The sequence below is a fragment of the Anolis sagrei genome, chromosome 6 (assembly GCF_037176765.1).
Source record: "Anolis sagrei isolate rAnoSag1 chromosome 6, rAnoSag1.mat, whole genome shotgun sequence".
Taxonomy (NCBI): domain Eukaryota; kingdom Metazoa; phylum Chordata; class Lepidosauria; order Squamata; family Dactyloidae; genus Anolis; species Anolis sagrei.
This window is the reverse complement of record NC_090026.1, coordinates 72,468,253-72,481,661: the sequence shown is the minus strand read 5'-3', so window position 1 is coordinate 72,481,661 and position 13,409 is coordinate 72,468,253. Positions and strand designations below refer to the sequence as shown.

The following is a 13,409-nucleotide window of genomic DNA, read 5'->3' as shown; positions in this document are numbered from 1 at the left end:
CCTGAAACAAAATCCTGGCTCCGGGCCTGTATGGTGGTGACTATTACAGGGTGAATCACCCACCCGTGTACCTGTAAATGAGAGCTACTGGGCCTCCCTTGGCTCTCCCACACACACACCTGCATGCCTGCTCCTCGGTGTTATGGGGCTTCCCCCAGTTCCAAGGGGCAGGTGCATGGGTAGGCAGTGCAACTATTATGTAAGGAAATCAATTTATACCAATTTGCGGACCGCAAAAATGGGTGTGCGACTTATATGTGGTGGTGACTATTATGTAATGAAATACAGTGATCATGCATTCAAGATTGTGTGATGGCCTGCTTATTTGAAAAAGTATCTGTTTTTTGCTCCCTCCTCTACTTATGTATTGCATGTAACTGAAGGTAGCAATTTATGTTGTGTGGTATTGAAATAAATAAATAAATAATGTCCTTTCCCCAGAACTTGGAACTACAACTCACAGAATTCTCCCTGGATAATTCTCCTTGGAGAATTCTGGGCATAATATTATTTTAAGAAAATAATTTTCACAGGCTTTGCCTTTACAAATTGTTGGCTCTTCAGTCATGAATGACGGGATATGTTTGTGATACAATTCATAATGAAATTATCATGCTTGGCACACAGCCCTGAATGCAAATCCAGAGGTTTTGTCCTTTTCGGTTTTTTGTGTGGATTGTGGGATTTGGTGCAACTCTACCCCCAGCATATTTGTCAGTCGGGAGCCAATATGTCTAGAGGATTTGCCCATTGCATTTGTTATATTACATACTTGTTTGTTTCATTGTCCAGTTATTACTTTGCTTTCAAAATGTCTTCTAATAATAACTGGAGATCTATTTCCGATTCCAATGACGAGAAATATGCTGAATCTTCTTCATTCTGCCTCTCTGGTCAAGCAGTTTGTATTTCATTAAAGAATCCTCAGTTTTCTTATGGAAAGGTGGTAAAGTGGTGCTTGTTGAGACAAAGTTTGGTTGCTTGGGATGGTGTATTGGAGGTTTGATGACTAGAAGGAAAGAAGATAAAAACAAAAGTAATGTAGACTGACCAATTGTTGAAGTCTTTGGAATCCCCCTCTATTCCACAGCTAAATAGAATTCCACATATGTTAGAAGGAGAGCATGTTCAATATTTTTGCAAACAATTACTGGAAAGAAGCATGCAAATTATGTTGATACAAGTTATTTGTCTCAAATTATTGCATATTTTCACTTTCAAATCATACATTTAACATTAATGTGCCTAATTTCAGTTGTTCTCCAAGACTGCACAGGAGCTTCATCAAGAGACAAGAATGAATAGCAACAGAGTCACAAGCTTCTAAAGCAATGCTAAATATGACTATACAGATGTCAGTCTAACAGAATTCAGCTATGTGTATAAGACTGGAGACATGGTGACATATTCATAGTTGTATCTTCATTGTCTTTCTTCATTTGGGAATTATATTTTTAAGAAGACCTCAGTATTTTACTGAACAAGTTTAAAACAAAGTTTTAGATTACTGAAATAAAACTAGGAAAAGCTGGGCAGCTAAAAACTTCATCATTTTAGCTATTTATTCATGTTCATAAAAGAATTATGCAGCCCTGGGAGAGATCCATACAGATCATGGCTCCAACTATGTCAAGGATAATAATGAGTCCTCAAGTACACCATCCACATCAAGAAAAAAATAGTTCAACAAAGTCTGAGCCCAATTAACCAATTTTCTGTCAAACACCAGCCACAGTAAATTGGGGAAAGGCAGAATCACAAGCACAAACAATAGAAGCCCATCCAGGTGACACACTGGTACTCTTGTGAGTATCTAGATGGTCCCTACATTTGTTGACCAAAGCAGTAGGATAGGAGGAGGTCCTTACATTGGTGGCAGAGGTGGGAGAAAGGGTTCTCCCAAACCAGTTCTCCAAAACTGATTCCAAGCTGCATTGTAGTGTCCATGTATAAATGTACCCAGAATCTCAGAAAGAGCATCACATCTGGTGGAAAGGCAGCAGACTAAGAAGTAAATCCCATAATTGGTGACAGGATATGAATGAAAAATGAAAGTATATGAATCATAGAATCACAGAATCATATGCTCTAAGCTACATGATTCCAGCCTCCACACTCAATGAACACAATTCTGACTACTGGTTGCAGAGTATCTGCAGGAAGACACAGTTGATCCTCATACTAAGGTTATGCTTAGTGGAATCTGTATATGGAAGAAAGTGTTTTATTGAATTACTTTGCAGTTTACACTTTACTCTGTTGTGTTTACACATTGTTTTTGACTGGTATCATATACTTTAATTCATTTTTGACCCACTCTATGGACAAATGAAACTGATCTCAGCATTCTACTGTGGATATTCTGAAATGAAATGTGTGCAGTTGATAGTATCACTGGTCATACTGACCAAGAGAAACAACCATTTTACAAAGATGTCAGTTTCAAAATGAATATTTGTGTGGTAGAGCTTTATTAAAGACAGCATCACAGTACAGTTGGCTGTATAAAGATTGTAAGGACATAAAACTGTGCACAAAAGTAGAGTAGAATGATTCCGATGTTAATATAAATAAACAATGCAATTTGTTGGATAATGCAAAAAATGATGAAACTTTTTAAAGCAGTTTTTTCTAAGTCTTGTTTATACATTGTTGCTTCTGATTCTTCAAGGTGGATGTTCATTGTTGTTGGTTTTCTGGTTCAGGTGATCTGGGGAGAAATATGCAGATTAATGAATTAATATTTTAAAATTGTTGCTGACAACATGAGGCTTTTTCCTGAATATATTGCCATTTTCTACAATAGTCGAGTATTATTTGCTTTGTATAAGAGATAGGGCTAGTATCCTATGTGAGTTGCAGCCCATTTTGGGGCGGGGGGGGGAGAGAAATCTGACAAAACATCATTTTTAAAAAAATTCAACTCCCATTCTGCATCCCACAAGAAATAGCAGATTGGCTTGAACGATTGCAAAACCCCTCCTGAACTACAATCACCCAGCAAAACCAACTGCCTTTTGGTTGTGATTTTGATCTGCTCTGTGGAGTGAAAAATCAGCCCCTGTCACCTATGATATAAATCTCAGGAATACATACATAATTTAGGGATGCCAGAAATGTTGATTTATTTAACAAAGCATTTAGAAACAGACAAGTAATATATCTTGACCTAGCAAGACAGAGCACTGATGTGATTTCTAGTGTGCATACACACACACAAAATACAAAAAGCATAGTCATGATAATCATTTAAAAAATACACAAATCTGTATTAATGCTATAAACCTTTGACAGTGCTTACACAGCCACGCTGGGCAGGCAGAAACAAAGTTCCCTACAGACTAAAAGTTTAAAAGATCTCCAGACACTTCATCAAACAAAGTGGAACAAAAACCAAAGGCAAGGAAAGCTAGACTGAAGGAAAATTCTGCTTGAAATCATTCAGCAAACCATTTAAAAAGTTTACTTAGTTTAACATGGAAAGTACCTGCAATCTTTCCAAGGCACAACATTGGACGATTTTGCATAATGTTTTCCAATTCTGTCTGAGGGTTTGGAAAAATTACTCCTGTCTAAAAGGCTGTGCAGGCACACATACTTTCCAAAAAAATCACTCGTCTTCCTTTGACATACTAGTTCTGGCATCTTTCATCTACACCATCAGCAGCTATTTTGTAAAGAGAATAAGACTAGAATATTTTAAATTGTTTGGAAAATGGTTTTTAAAACCATGTTTCTCAAGGATCAATAAACCTTGATAAGGAGAATATTAAACAGTGCAAAATTTTCAGGTAATCAAATTTTATATGCAGGAAACAGCAAAAAAAATTGCAAAGAAATAGCTGAAATCCTGTTAGTCCCAACAAAAATATATCCATTAACTCAGTGGGACCCATGGATCGACTCACCACCCAGCAATTGTTTCAACGGCTTTGCTCTAGTTGGGATGAATCAACAGGTTTCCAGTCATTTTTTTCTGTGCAGAAAATGCTGTAGTTGGGGACTTATTAATTGCAAAATTTACATAATTTAATGCAGAAAATAGCATTTCAGCAAAAGAATTAGCATTTTCTGCACCTAAAGCAATATTTCTGTGCAGAAAGTGCTATTTTGTGTACAGAAAATATGCACATTTTGCAACAAATCAAATCCTCAGATACTGCAAGAAAGTATCCCCCCCCCCAAATAATATTTATGTGCAGAAATATTACTTTCTGTGCATATAATAGCTTTTCTACACAAACAAATTACATGCAAATTTTGCACAGAATAATTGCCAAACTGTAAATAATCGTTGAAAATACTTATCCATTGCTCCTTTAAAGAATGAAATTATGAAGAATTACATCCTTAAACACAATTTAATTGCCATTCAAGGCCAAGCTATACCAACATACATAACAATAGTACTTTGCAAGACATGGTTGTATATTTCTACCCCACTCTATCTCACCCCGAAAGGGGAATCAGAGTGGCTTGTTGGGAATTCAGGTTTTCCTGTAATGACTATGGAGTTTGCAACTAAACTCTGAGCAAAAAGAGAAGCGTGGGGGGTGCAAAAGGATGACATCTTTAGTTCTGATAATCAAAAGGCCAGTGTATTACAACCCCGACAACCCTGTTCCATTACACTACTGAAAAGGGTATTTTCATTCGAAGGGAGAAAGATCATTAGTTGACTGAACTGTAGCTAGCTATCCATGATGTCATCTTCACCATATGCCATTGTGTCTCTGTCCATAAAAGCGGACAGTTCCCAAGTAATCCCACATGTAACAAACAATAAGCACCTGGGAGCGTGCTTCCATGTATGGATGGCACTATATTTGATTGCACTCCACTGATAAAATTGGGTATACCAGGTATCAAAGGAGGCTCTGTATTTTTAGTTCAGATCTTCCTTTCATCTAGATCTCTGTATATCAGCATGTTATACAGAGGAACCATAATGGTTTCATTTATACTAACCTGAATATTTGGGGGAGGGGAAAGTGCATGCTTTTCTTTAAAATGCCTCCAAGCTACTGGGCTGGCACACTGATGTTGTAATGCTCTTTTCTGAAGGTCTTATTTTTCTGAAAGGTAGAACACCATACACAAACGTCAACCCAAATTGGGCATGCATTTTAAGAAAACCATGATAAAACTAAACAAGCTGAAGCAGAATATATCTACCTCTAATGCTACAAGAAGCAGTGCAGCTAGAGGAAATTAGGACTGGGTAGAATATTTGTATGCTATTGGTTGTACTGTACCTTAGTTTAAGAATGGTTCCAGACAACTGGCATAAAAGTGATCTTCATAAAATGCACCTGATTGGGTGCCACCTTTTTTTTTCAGCCACTGTCACTGTCCCTGTACATTTGATGATATTAGTGATGAATCAAAATGTCAGAGCATCCATGGATCACTATGACTTGTTTGCTGGATTGTCTGGAAGAAACATCTGCTGACCTTGTTTAGCTTTAGCTAATGAAACAGCTTGTTGTATTACAAATCTCCTCTATATGATTTTTCTTTACAGCTCTACAGTATTTTTCTTTAATAAAGTTGATTTATTTTTACTAAAAGTAGAAGAGGATCAAAATGTATAGTCAGAGTGTAGTTGCAGAAATGTGTTGTGTTTCCATTTTGCTATGAAAATCTTGATTTCCTGTCTTATTGAAATTAGAAATGAGATGTCCATACTATCCATTTTCAATACTTGTGATACTTCAATACTTGAAGAAGAAAAGCATGCATACAAAACTATACATATATCCAAAATATGAACACACAAAATACATTTTTGAAAATGTGCAGAAACACCACAGTCAAATGCATATAAAGCTTGTTATGAAATGTGCATGTCAAAAGTGCATGTGTTTTGATGCAATGTGAAGATTGGTGGGTTTCTGAAAAATGACATGAAATTCAGAATGACAGGTTGTCACATCTTTAAGCATAAGAGTGGAATTCATGTTGAATAGGTTTATTTTCATCATATTAGGATTCATCATATTAGAAGAACTGGAACAGAGATTAAAAAGTAGGATATCAAATCACTTCCAGTTTTCTGGAATTGGTCATATGGATCTTAACCTTGTTATGACTGGGACCAGTCATAAATAAGAGCTTCATCAAGGCTCCTCAAGCTTCCCAGAAGAAAATCTCCTAACACAGTGGATTCTAGAAATGGAAATCTATATAAATGAGACATTGCTTCTGAATTGCATGGCAGAAAAGCTCACAGATGATGCAGGTCAGACATTAAAAAGAATGCAAATTTCCTATGGTTAACTTATTTTTTCTTTCCACAGTAGTTTTCTTCAGCAATACATGCCACAGACAACAGATTTGTCCAATAAACCTGTGCTTAACTTCAAATGATGAATAACAAAAAAAAATCATGCTAAGAATTGAAAAAAAGTTGTTAACAACAATCAAATGTTTCAAAAAACAGAAATATTTTATTGGGTTGTTGTAGGTTTTTTGGGCTGTATGGTCATGTTCTATGGCAGGCATCCTCAGAGGTTTATTATTTGAGGTAGCACCTTGTCTAAAAATATAGCAAAGGGTAGCTGTTATTTCCTAAGCACACAATGCATATAAAACATACTATACAATGTGTGTCTTTCCTAAACACCATTTATTGGAACCAAAAATCTTCTTTGATGCAGTGAAACTAATTACAAAATTTAACTTCATTATTATTCATTTTATTATCAACTGTGGCATTGATGAATGGGCACATACATCTATATAAAGGTGCATATTCTCACAAAAGAATAAAAATGAGTAGCAACTATGGTACTTAAGATTATTTCTGATCAGGCATTTCAACACACTGGGACTCACTAACCTGGCAAAGTAAGCCGATTTGTGGACTCTGGAACTGGTGCAGTTTTCATATGCTGGTTTGAACCTTTTAATAAATTAAAAGGATTAATTATAGTATCATCTGTCATTCGCTGTACACCAATCTACATGCATAAAACAAATCCATGTACAAGTGTCTTCCAAGCAACAACATATTCAATTGCAGGTAAAAACATTTGTATCCAACAATTTAACATTATTATAGCCCAGTAACATTTAATATGGAGTTGTGGCCAGTCCAGGTACAGCATTAGTATGCCCTCAACCCAGTTGTTCACAATTGTAGTGGATAAGAAGCTTACAGTTCTGAATGATAACACATTAGGATCCAACAGAGATTTGCAATCCTGAATTATTTGAATGTAAATTATAATTTATACAAAGTATCATTTGCTTTTGGACAAAACAGCCATATATCGTTTATTGAATATCAAAATCATGAAAAAGATGAAAAATGAAAAAGAAGCAAAGTTTAGAATGCTACTTTAAAAAATGATTAGTTGACAATACTTTTCCAAAACAGCTTGCTATGTTACCCCTTTGTAACACCCTACTCTGTTCTTATATTTTTATTTTTTTAAAAAAACACTTCCTAACACCAAAAATGGGAAATCTATTTAATCCTCAACATGATACCCCAATTCAATGTTTGGTGAGTAACAATAAAAAATATTAATTATGCAAAAAATCATTATATCATCTTTCAAAAGCAGGAACATCAATAATATCACCAAAAGGTGATATGAAAAGGACCTCATCACAAAGGTCCATGGATGTTGAGGCCTATGAAGCCTCTGAGGATGAGAACAAGGATTTTCTGGTTGAACCTGGTGTTCCTGTGGGGAAAGGTTGTTTTATGAGTCGATCAGAATGTTTTTGGTATATCTGTTGTTGGGGAAACAGGCAGTGATTCTCATGAGAATCGGGAGGGGATTGGCTCTAAAAGGAATGGGGAGGAGATAGGAGGGTTACAGATAACACAGTGTTTACAGATATAAGGGATAGTGCAAAACAGAGACAAATTCAGTGTTCCCAGAGACTGAAAGATAAACAAAGGGAACCCAGGTGTGAGAAAGATTGATGTTATGGGCAAGGTGGAAAATTTTTAAGGAATTGGAGTTTATGTTTGGTGGGGAGATCAACGTTGGATTTTCATGTGTCAAGTTTCCTGTCTTGGGAGCACCAAGTTAGGAGTTCTGTTCTTGTTTTCTGTTAAAGTTCCATGCCTTCTGTTTGGATTACAAATCTTGTTTCAAGTTTCAAGCCTTTGGGATTATAGTCAAATTTGAGTATAAAGCCTTTGGATTATAGTCATGTTCATGCTTTCAAGCTTTTGGATATAATTCTAGGTTAAGTGCAACAACCCTTGAATTACAATTTCTTGCTTTTGCCTTAAGGGATTTTTGAATTCCTATTCAGAATTGGTCATTGCTTTTATTAAACCTCTGGAAATCTAGTTTATGGATGTATTTTGAAACTATTTTTACATTAGATATTCTTTTCGTAATACATTTACTATTCTTGTTCATCTGTGTGATGTTTGGGTGAAAAGGGGATCAAGTAGGCAGCTGGGCTGCAACAATGTATTTGCCATGCATCGTGGCATGGAGAACCCATCACTCTATGTCCCGCATCATGTGATTTACCCTGATCTCTATCCCATGGGAGAATCACCACCACCCAGCTTCCCCACATTATCCTGAAGGCAACAGAAGCCACCCCTGCTTGCTCTCCTCTTTCCTGAAAGAGCCCAACTGGAAGTACATGTGCATCATATAATGGGCTTCGTTCTGAAAGTATAACAGCAAGCAGCACATGACAGACAAAGTAGCCCATCTGACAATAATTTTGTTTTGCATTAGAAGTATGCTTTTAATATAGAAGGTCTCAGGTTCCAGTCCTGCCCCATTACGACAGCATCCGAACAGAGCTGTCAGCACTCAGTATGGACAAATCTGAGATAAAAGAACCAAAGCTGCCAATAAAAGACAACTTCTGATCTTCTGATATCACCAAACACATGATCTGTGTCACACTTGAAAGCTGCCAGAATTCTGTATTATTACTATTGAGAGATAAAACAGAATGTTTGCAGTCGCCATATATTTGTGTCTACCCTATAGACCTGATATCTTGCAATGAGTTATAGTGAGAGTGTGACTGGCATTGACCAAATTGAATATGCCTAAGAGCTTCATACAGGTTCTGCTACAGAAGCTATGCTCCATCCTATCCCAAGCATCTACACCAGATTTTCTCAATTTATTCTCACTTCAAGTTGTTAGCAATCCCACATATGATTAATGGGCTTTCAAACAAGGAGAGCTGTCAGGAACCTAGAAGGCCACAGTGCATATAACAGTTGCTAGGAATAAAATTGAAATATTAGTAAGGCAGACTGACCATGTCGGGTGGAAAAACTGGTTTTCTTGTACAAGCTTCTGTTTTCAGTCTGATTTACTAGGGAATGAAATACACTTAAGTCAAAGTATGATCTTGTCTTCAAATTTGATTGATTCGTTGAAAGACCTTCAAGACCTTTGACTGGTTCTGCAGATTTGTCCTGAAGTTGAATTTAGTCAGAATAGAGACATTTTAAGTGTAACTACAGTCATATATATAATCTGTGTGTGTTTTGGATAGCACAGTGAAGGCCCAACAACACTTGTTTTGCTGTCTGTGCCCCTATTCAGAAGATTTCACTTCACTTTCTGTCCTGGCAACTGGATTTTGAAAAATTTGGATTGTTGTAGAAACAGTGATTGATCATACAGCTTCAGTGGAGACTCCCCCCCCCCCCCCCATTACAACCGTTTCAGGACTGATTTTCCCTTTCTGGGGGTAGATTTCCTCTCACTTTCTATTGTTTGCCCCTGTTTTACTAGGAATCATATGTAAGTTGGATGTTTGTAACTCGAGGACTGTATGTATTACTTGGAACACATTTTTGTTGTTATGGTTACCCAAACATTTGTGTTCTAATAGCTATGACAATTTAAATGTGGTAAGGGACCACAACCATTGAACCCCTTTTCACTTCCTTATGTTGGTTATGAACATACACATACACAAACATCCTGCTCCAGTCTACTAGAGTGCAAGAAAAGTCAGACTAACATTCCAATCCTCCTAAAAGTGATGGTTGAAAGGGTAAATAGTAAATACCTTCAACCAGCCCTATTATTCTAATCAGAGCTACTTTTGCACACAATGGGAATTCATGTCAATAGTGATCTCATTGGTTTTATTTGGCGATAAGATGGATACAGAAAACCCTTTACAGAAAAACTGAAAAGCTGAAAATTAATTTACACATTTAGAGACAGCAAGCCTCTTCTCCTCATAAAAATACAATAAACACAATTTTATTTAAAATATTTACCAGAACAGCCAGCATCACATGCTCACAAGTCACTTATGTTTTATATGTTAAGCTGGAACAAACTCAGAACACTCCCCAGTACCTTTCTTATTCTGGCAATGAATTAGCATATTATTTTCTTGATTTGATGGAACAATATTTGTATGATATTCCACCCCAGCAAAAACTGTCATTTCTTTGCAAAATTACAGACATATATGCCTTGCTAATGCATCTTTGCACATCCTCTTTCAAATGTAATACTGTGTTCATATTTAATTCTTTTTAATGTTTGTATATTGTAGGTTTTAATTGCATTATATTGCTTTTACCATAAGCCACTTTGAGGCTCTTTTTAGAGAGAAAAAGTGAGCATATATATATAACAGGTACATTCCAATTACCATTGGACATATACTTGGTGATAAATAGGAGACATAACCTTTAGTTGATTCCATTACAAATTCCAGCAAATATGGCATAACCAAACATAATTTATTTTGTTTATGGTATGTTAACAATAATCATCATTGAGGAGGTTGGAGGTTGGATGTAAACCATTTGTTTACATCTACTTCAGTGTTGTAGTATTTTTCCGGATCTAGATTTTACAGAAAACTGCACTGTAAAATCTGACTAAAATTTATTATAAGTATAGAAACCATACAATGTTATACTGTTGTTCCAAATTTCTATTAAAGTCTCACTCATTCAACATTGAATAACTTAATAGAAAAAAGAAAGTCCAGGAAAACAAGAGGAATCCTAAAGGCTTGTCTAATTCAGCATCTTTTTCTCCCCTCAGTGGCCAGAAATCTTATACCCTTTTAAAGCTGTCTAAATTAGAGGCCAATACCAGACATTGTGGCAGGAAATTTCATTCTTCATACATGTGTCGAGTGAATAATTGCTGAAGTTGCTCTATCTCAGACATGAGCAGGACTGGGGGGGGGGGGCAGATGCAACATCTTGGGCTCTTTTCTCAGGGCCTCTCTCTCTCACTCACCATCCTATCCTATCCTTCCTTCCTTCTCTCTTTCTTTTCTCCTTCCCTTCATTCCTTCCCTCTTTCACCCTCCCTCCTTCCTTCCCTTTCAGAACCCTTTCATCCTTCTTTCCTCCCATCTTTCCTTCCCTCTTTCTCCTTCCTTCCTTCCTTCCTTCCCTTTTTGTCTTTCCTTGCTTCTCCCTTCCCTCAATCCATTTCCTTCCACCCTTCCTTCCGTCCACCCCTCCCTCCCTCCCTTCCTTCTCTTTTTCCTTCCTCCTTTCCTCCTGGGGAATGTTTAGTTGGGAGAAGAGAAGGTAGAGAGGGAATATGAGAACCATGTTTCAAGATTTAAAAGAGGTGTCCTATTGAGGAGGGAGGGAGAAATTGACTTTCTGCTGCTCTAGAGACCAGGGCACAAGGGACCAATGGATTCAAATGGCAGGGAAAGAGATTCGATTGAAAATACATATTAGGAAAAACTTCCTGAAGGTAAGAGCTGTTGGAGAGTGTCATAGGCTGCCTGGGAGTGTGGTGGAGTCTCCTTCTCTGGAGGCTTTTCTGCAGAAGCTGACTATCGGGAGTGCTTTGATTGTGCCTTCTTGAATGGTCAGTGGGTTGGACTAAATGGCCCGGGGGGGGGGGGCTCTTCAAGCTCTAGGATTCTGGGATTATATATTAGGAGTAGGAAATACAGGGTCTAATTGATACACCTTTTCTCTCCTATCCACCATTTCATCCTGACCAAGATCAACCCTTTTGGCATCCAAACGTTTCCTGTCTTTCCTTCACTTTCTGCCTCTGAAAGAGGAACCCCCATCCCATTCCCAGCCCACCCACCCCGCTCTGGCCTGCCATGTGGCTCCCAAGTTAGAAAGTTGCCCATGACTGCTCTATCCTGATGATATCATAAGATAGCATCAAGGTAAAGGACAACAGAGCTGAGTGTGCCATATATTCAATACCATGTTCCTAAGTTGGGCTGTGTCCTTCAGATATGATGAGAAATACTGCCTTCATAGTGGTATATTCATTTGCTAGTCCAGTTGGAATCTTTATTTTCAGGACACTGAAATAATTGAAGCTCTGTGTCTATGTAAATAAAATGCCCCCCCCAAAACTGTATAAATGTATAATCCAGGCAAAAGATAACAGAAAGCCCATTTCATTCTATCACTATGAATGAGTCACTACAAAATGCCCATGTCTGTAAAAGTTTTGGATACCATTCAACACTGATTCTTAAGCTAAAAAAGGAGAGGTTTCCTAAGTGATGCCTTTAAATTTGACTCAGGGTCTCATCATCATTAAGCAACTCAAGCAGGGAGCATCGGTGGGGCAGTGGTCAAATCTGGAGGGCAGTGAGGGAAACCGTCGCCCCATGCCCCGCATCACCCCTTTCCCCATCCCATGGGGGAAGCGTAGCCATCCAGCTTCCCCCTGCGCTTTCTCTATCTTCTTATGAGAAAATGGGATGCCCTTGACAAACTACCATCTCTGTCCTGTACTGCCTACATATCTGGAGGGATATCTGCTGCACATCTTCCAATCATCTTAAGTAGATTATCATGCTACATCTTCCCCTATCTTGCATTTTATTCCTCAATAGTAACGTTTGCCATCTCTGACCACATGTTGATGTTACATATGTCCCAGTTTCTATATCTGAAATGTTAGATGATATGGTGCTGTTCCCCAAAATATAGTATAGCAAACACTCCAGTTCTGAAAATGTAACGTACTCCAGAATCCACTGTGAGCTAGCCATCATGCTTTTGTGCCAGTTAATAGTGTTGGGGGTTCTTTTTGTTTTTGTTTTGTTTTGTTTTTTGAATTGGAAACACATGTTATTACCTCCATTTTCTAGAATTTGCAGCCAATGCAGTTTAAGGCTGGATTTATACTACCATATAAAATCAAATTATCTGTTTTGAACTGAATTATATGACAGACTGCATATAAATATATTATATGGTAGACTGCCGACTGCTTTGAACTGGATTATATTGGCAGTGTAGACTCAGGCCCCATTTAGAGATTTCTTCCCAGCCCAGCACAGAGATTTACTTACTAGAAGTATCCTTCAGTCCTCTTCTTTGCAGATTCAACCATTCATTGGAACTCTTGTTGGCTGCTGTTTGGGAGGGACAAATCTCTCCACTCCCCTGATTGGTGCTTTCTGATGCTCATGCATTCTGGGAA

The 13,409-nt window shown here is 37.5% G+C and overlaps 1 protein-coding gene across 6 annotated transcripts in view; it reads right to left on the bottom strand.

Annotated features, from left to right (window-relative positions):
- Nucleotides 1–17: 17 nt before the first annotated feature.
- Nucleotides 18–13,409, bottom strand: part of PDE1C (phosphodiesterase 1C) — a 389,107-nt gene continuing 375,715 nt past the window's right edge. For 4 of the 6 annotated variants that reach the window (XM_060781641.2, XM_060781644.2, XM_060781646.2 and 1 more), the window contains 2 exons: nt 6,842–6,904; nt 18–1,009 (listed from right to left, as the gene is read on the bottom strand). In XM_060781641.2, the coding sequence (XP_060637624.2) occupies nt 837–1,009; nt 6,842–6,904 (236 nt within the window). In that variant the 3' untranslated portion in view covers nt 18–836. Of the gene's footprint in view, nt 1,010–2,454; nt 2,711–4,968; nt 5,076–6,841; nt 6,905–13,409 lie in introns of those variants that run through there. The other 2 variants (XR_009631756.2, XM_060781642.2) reach the window with 2 other exon arrangements.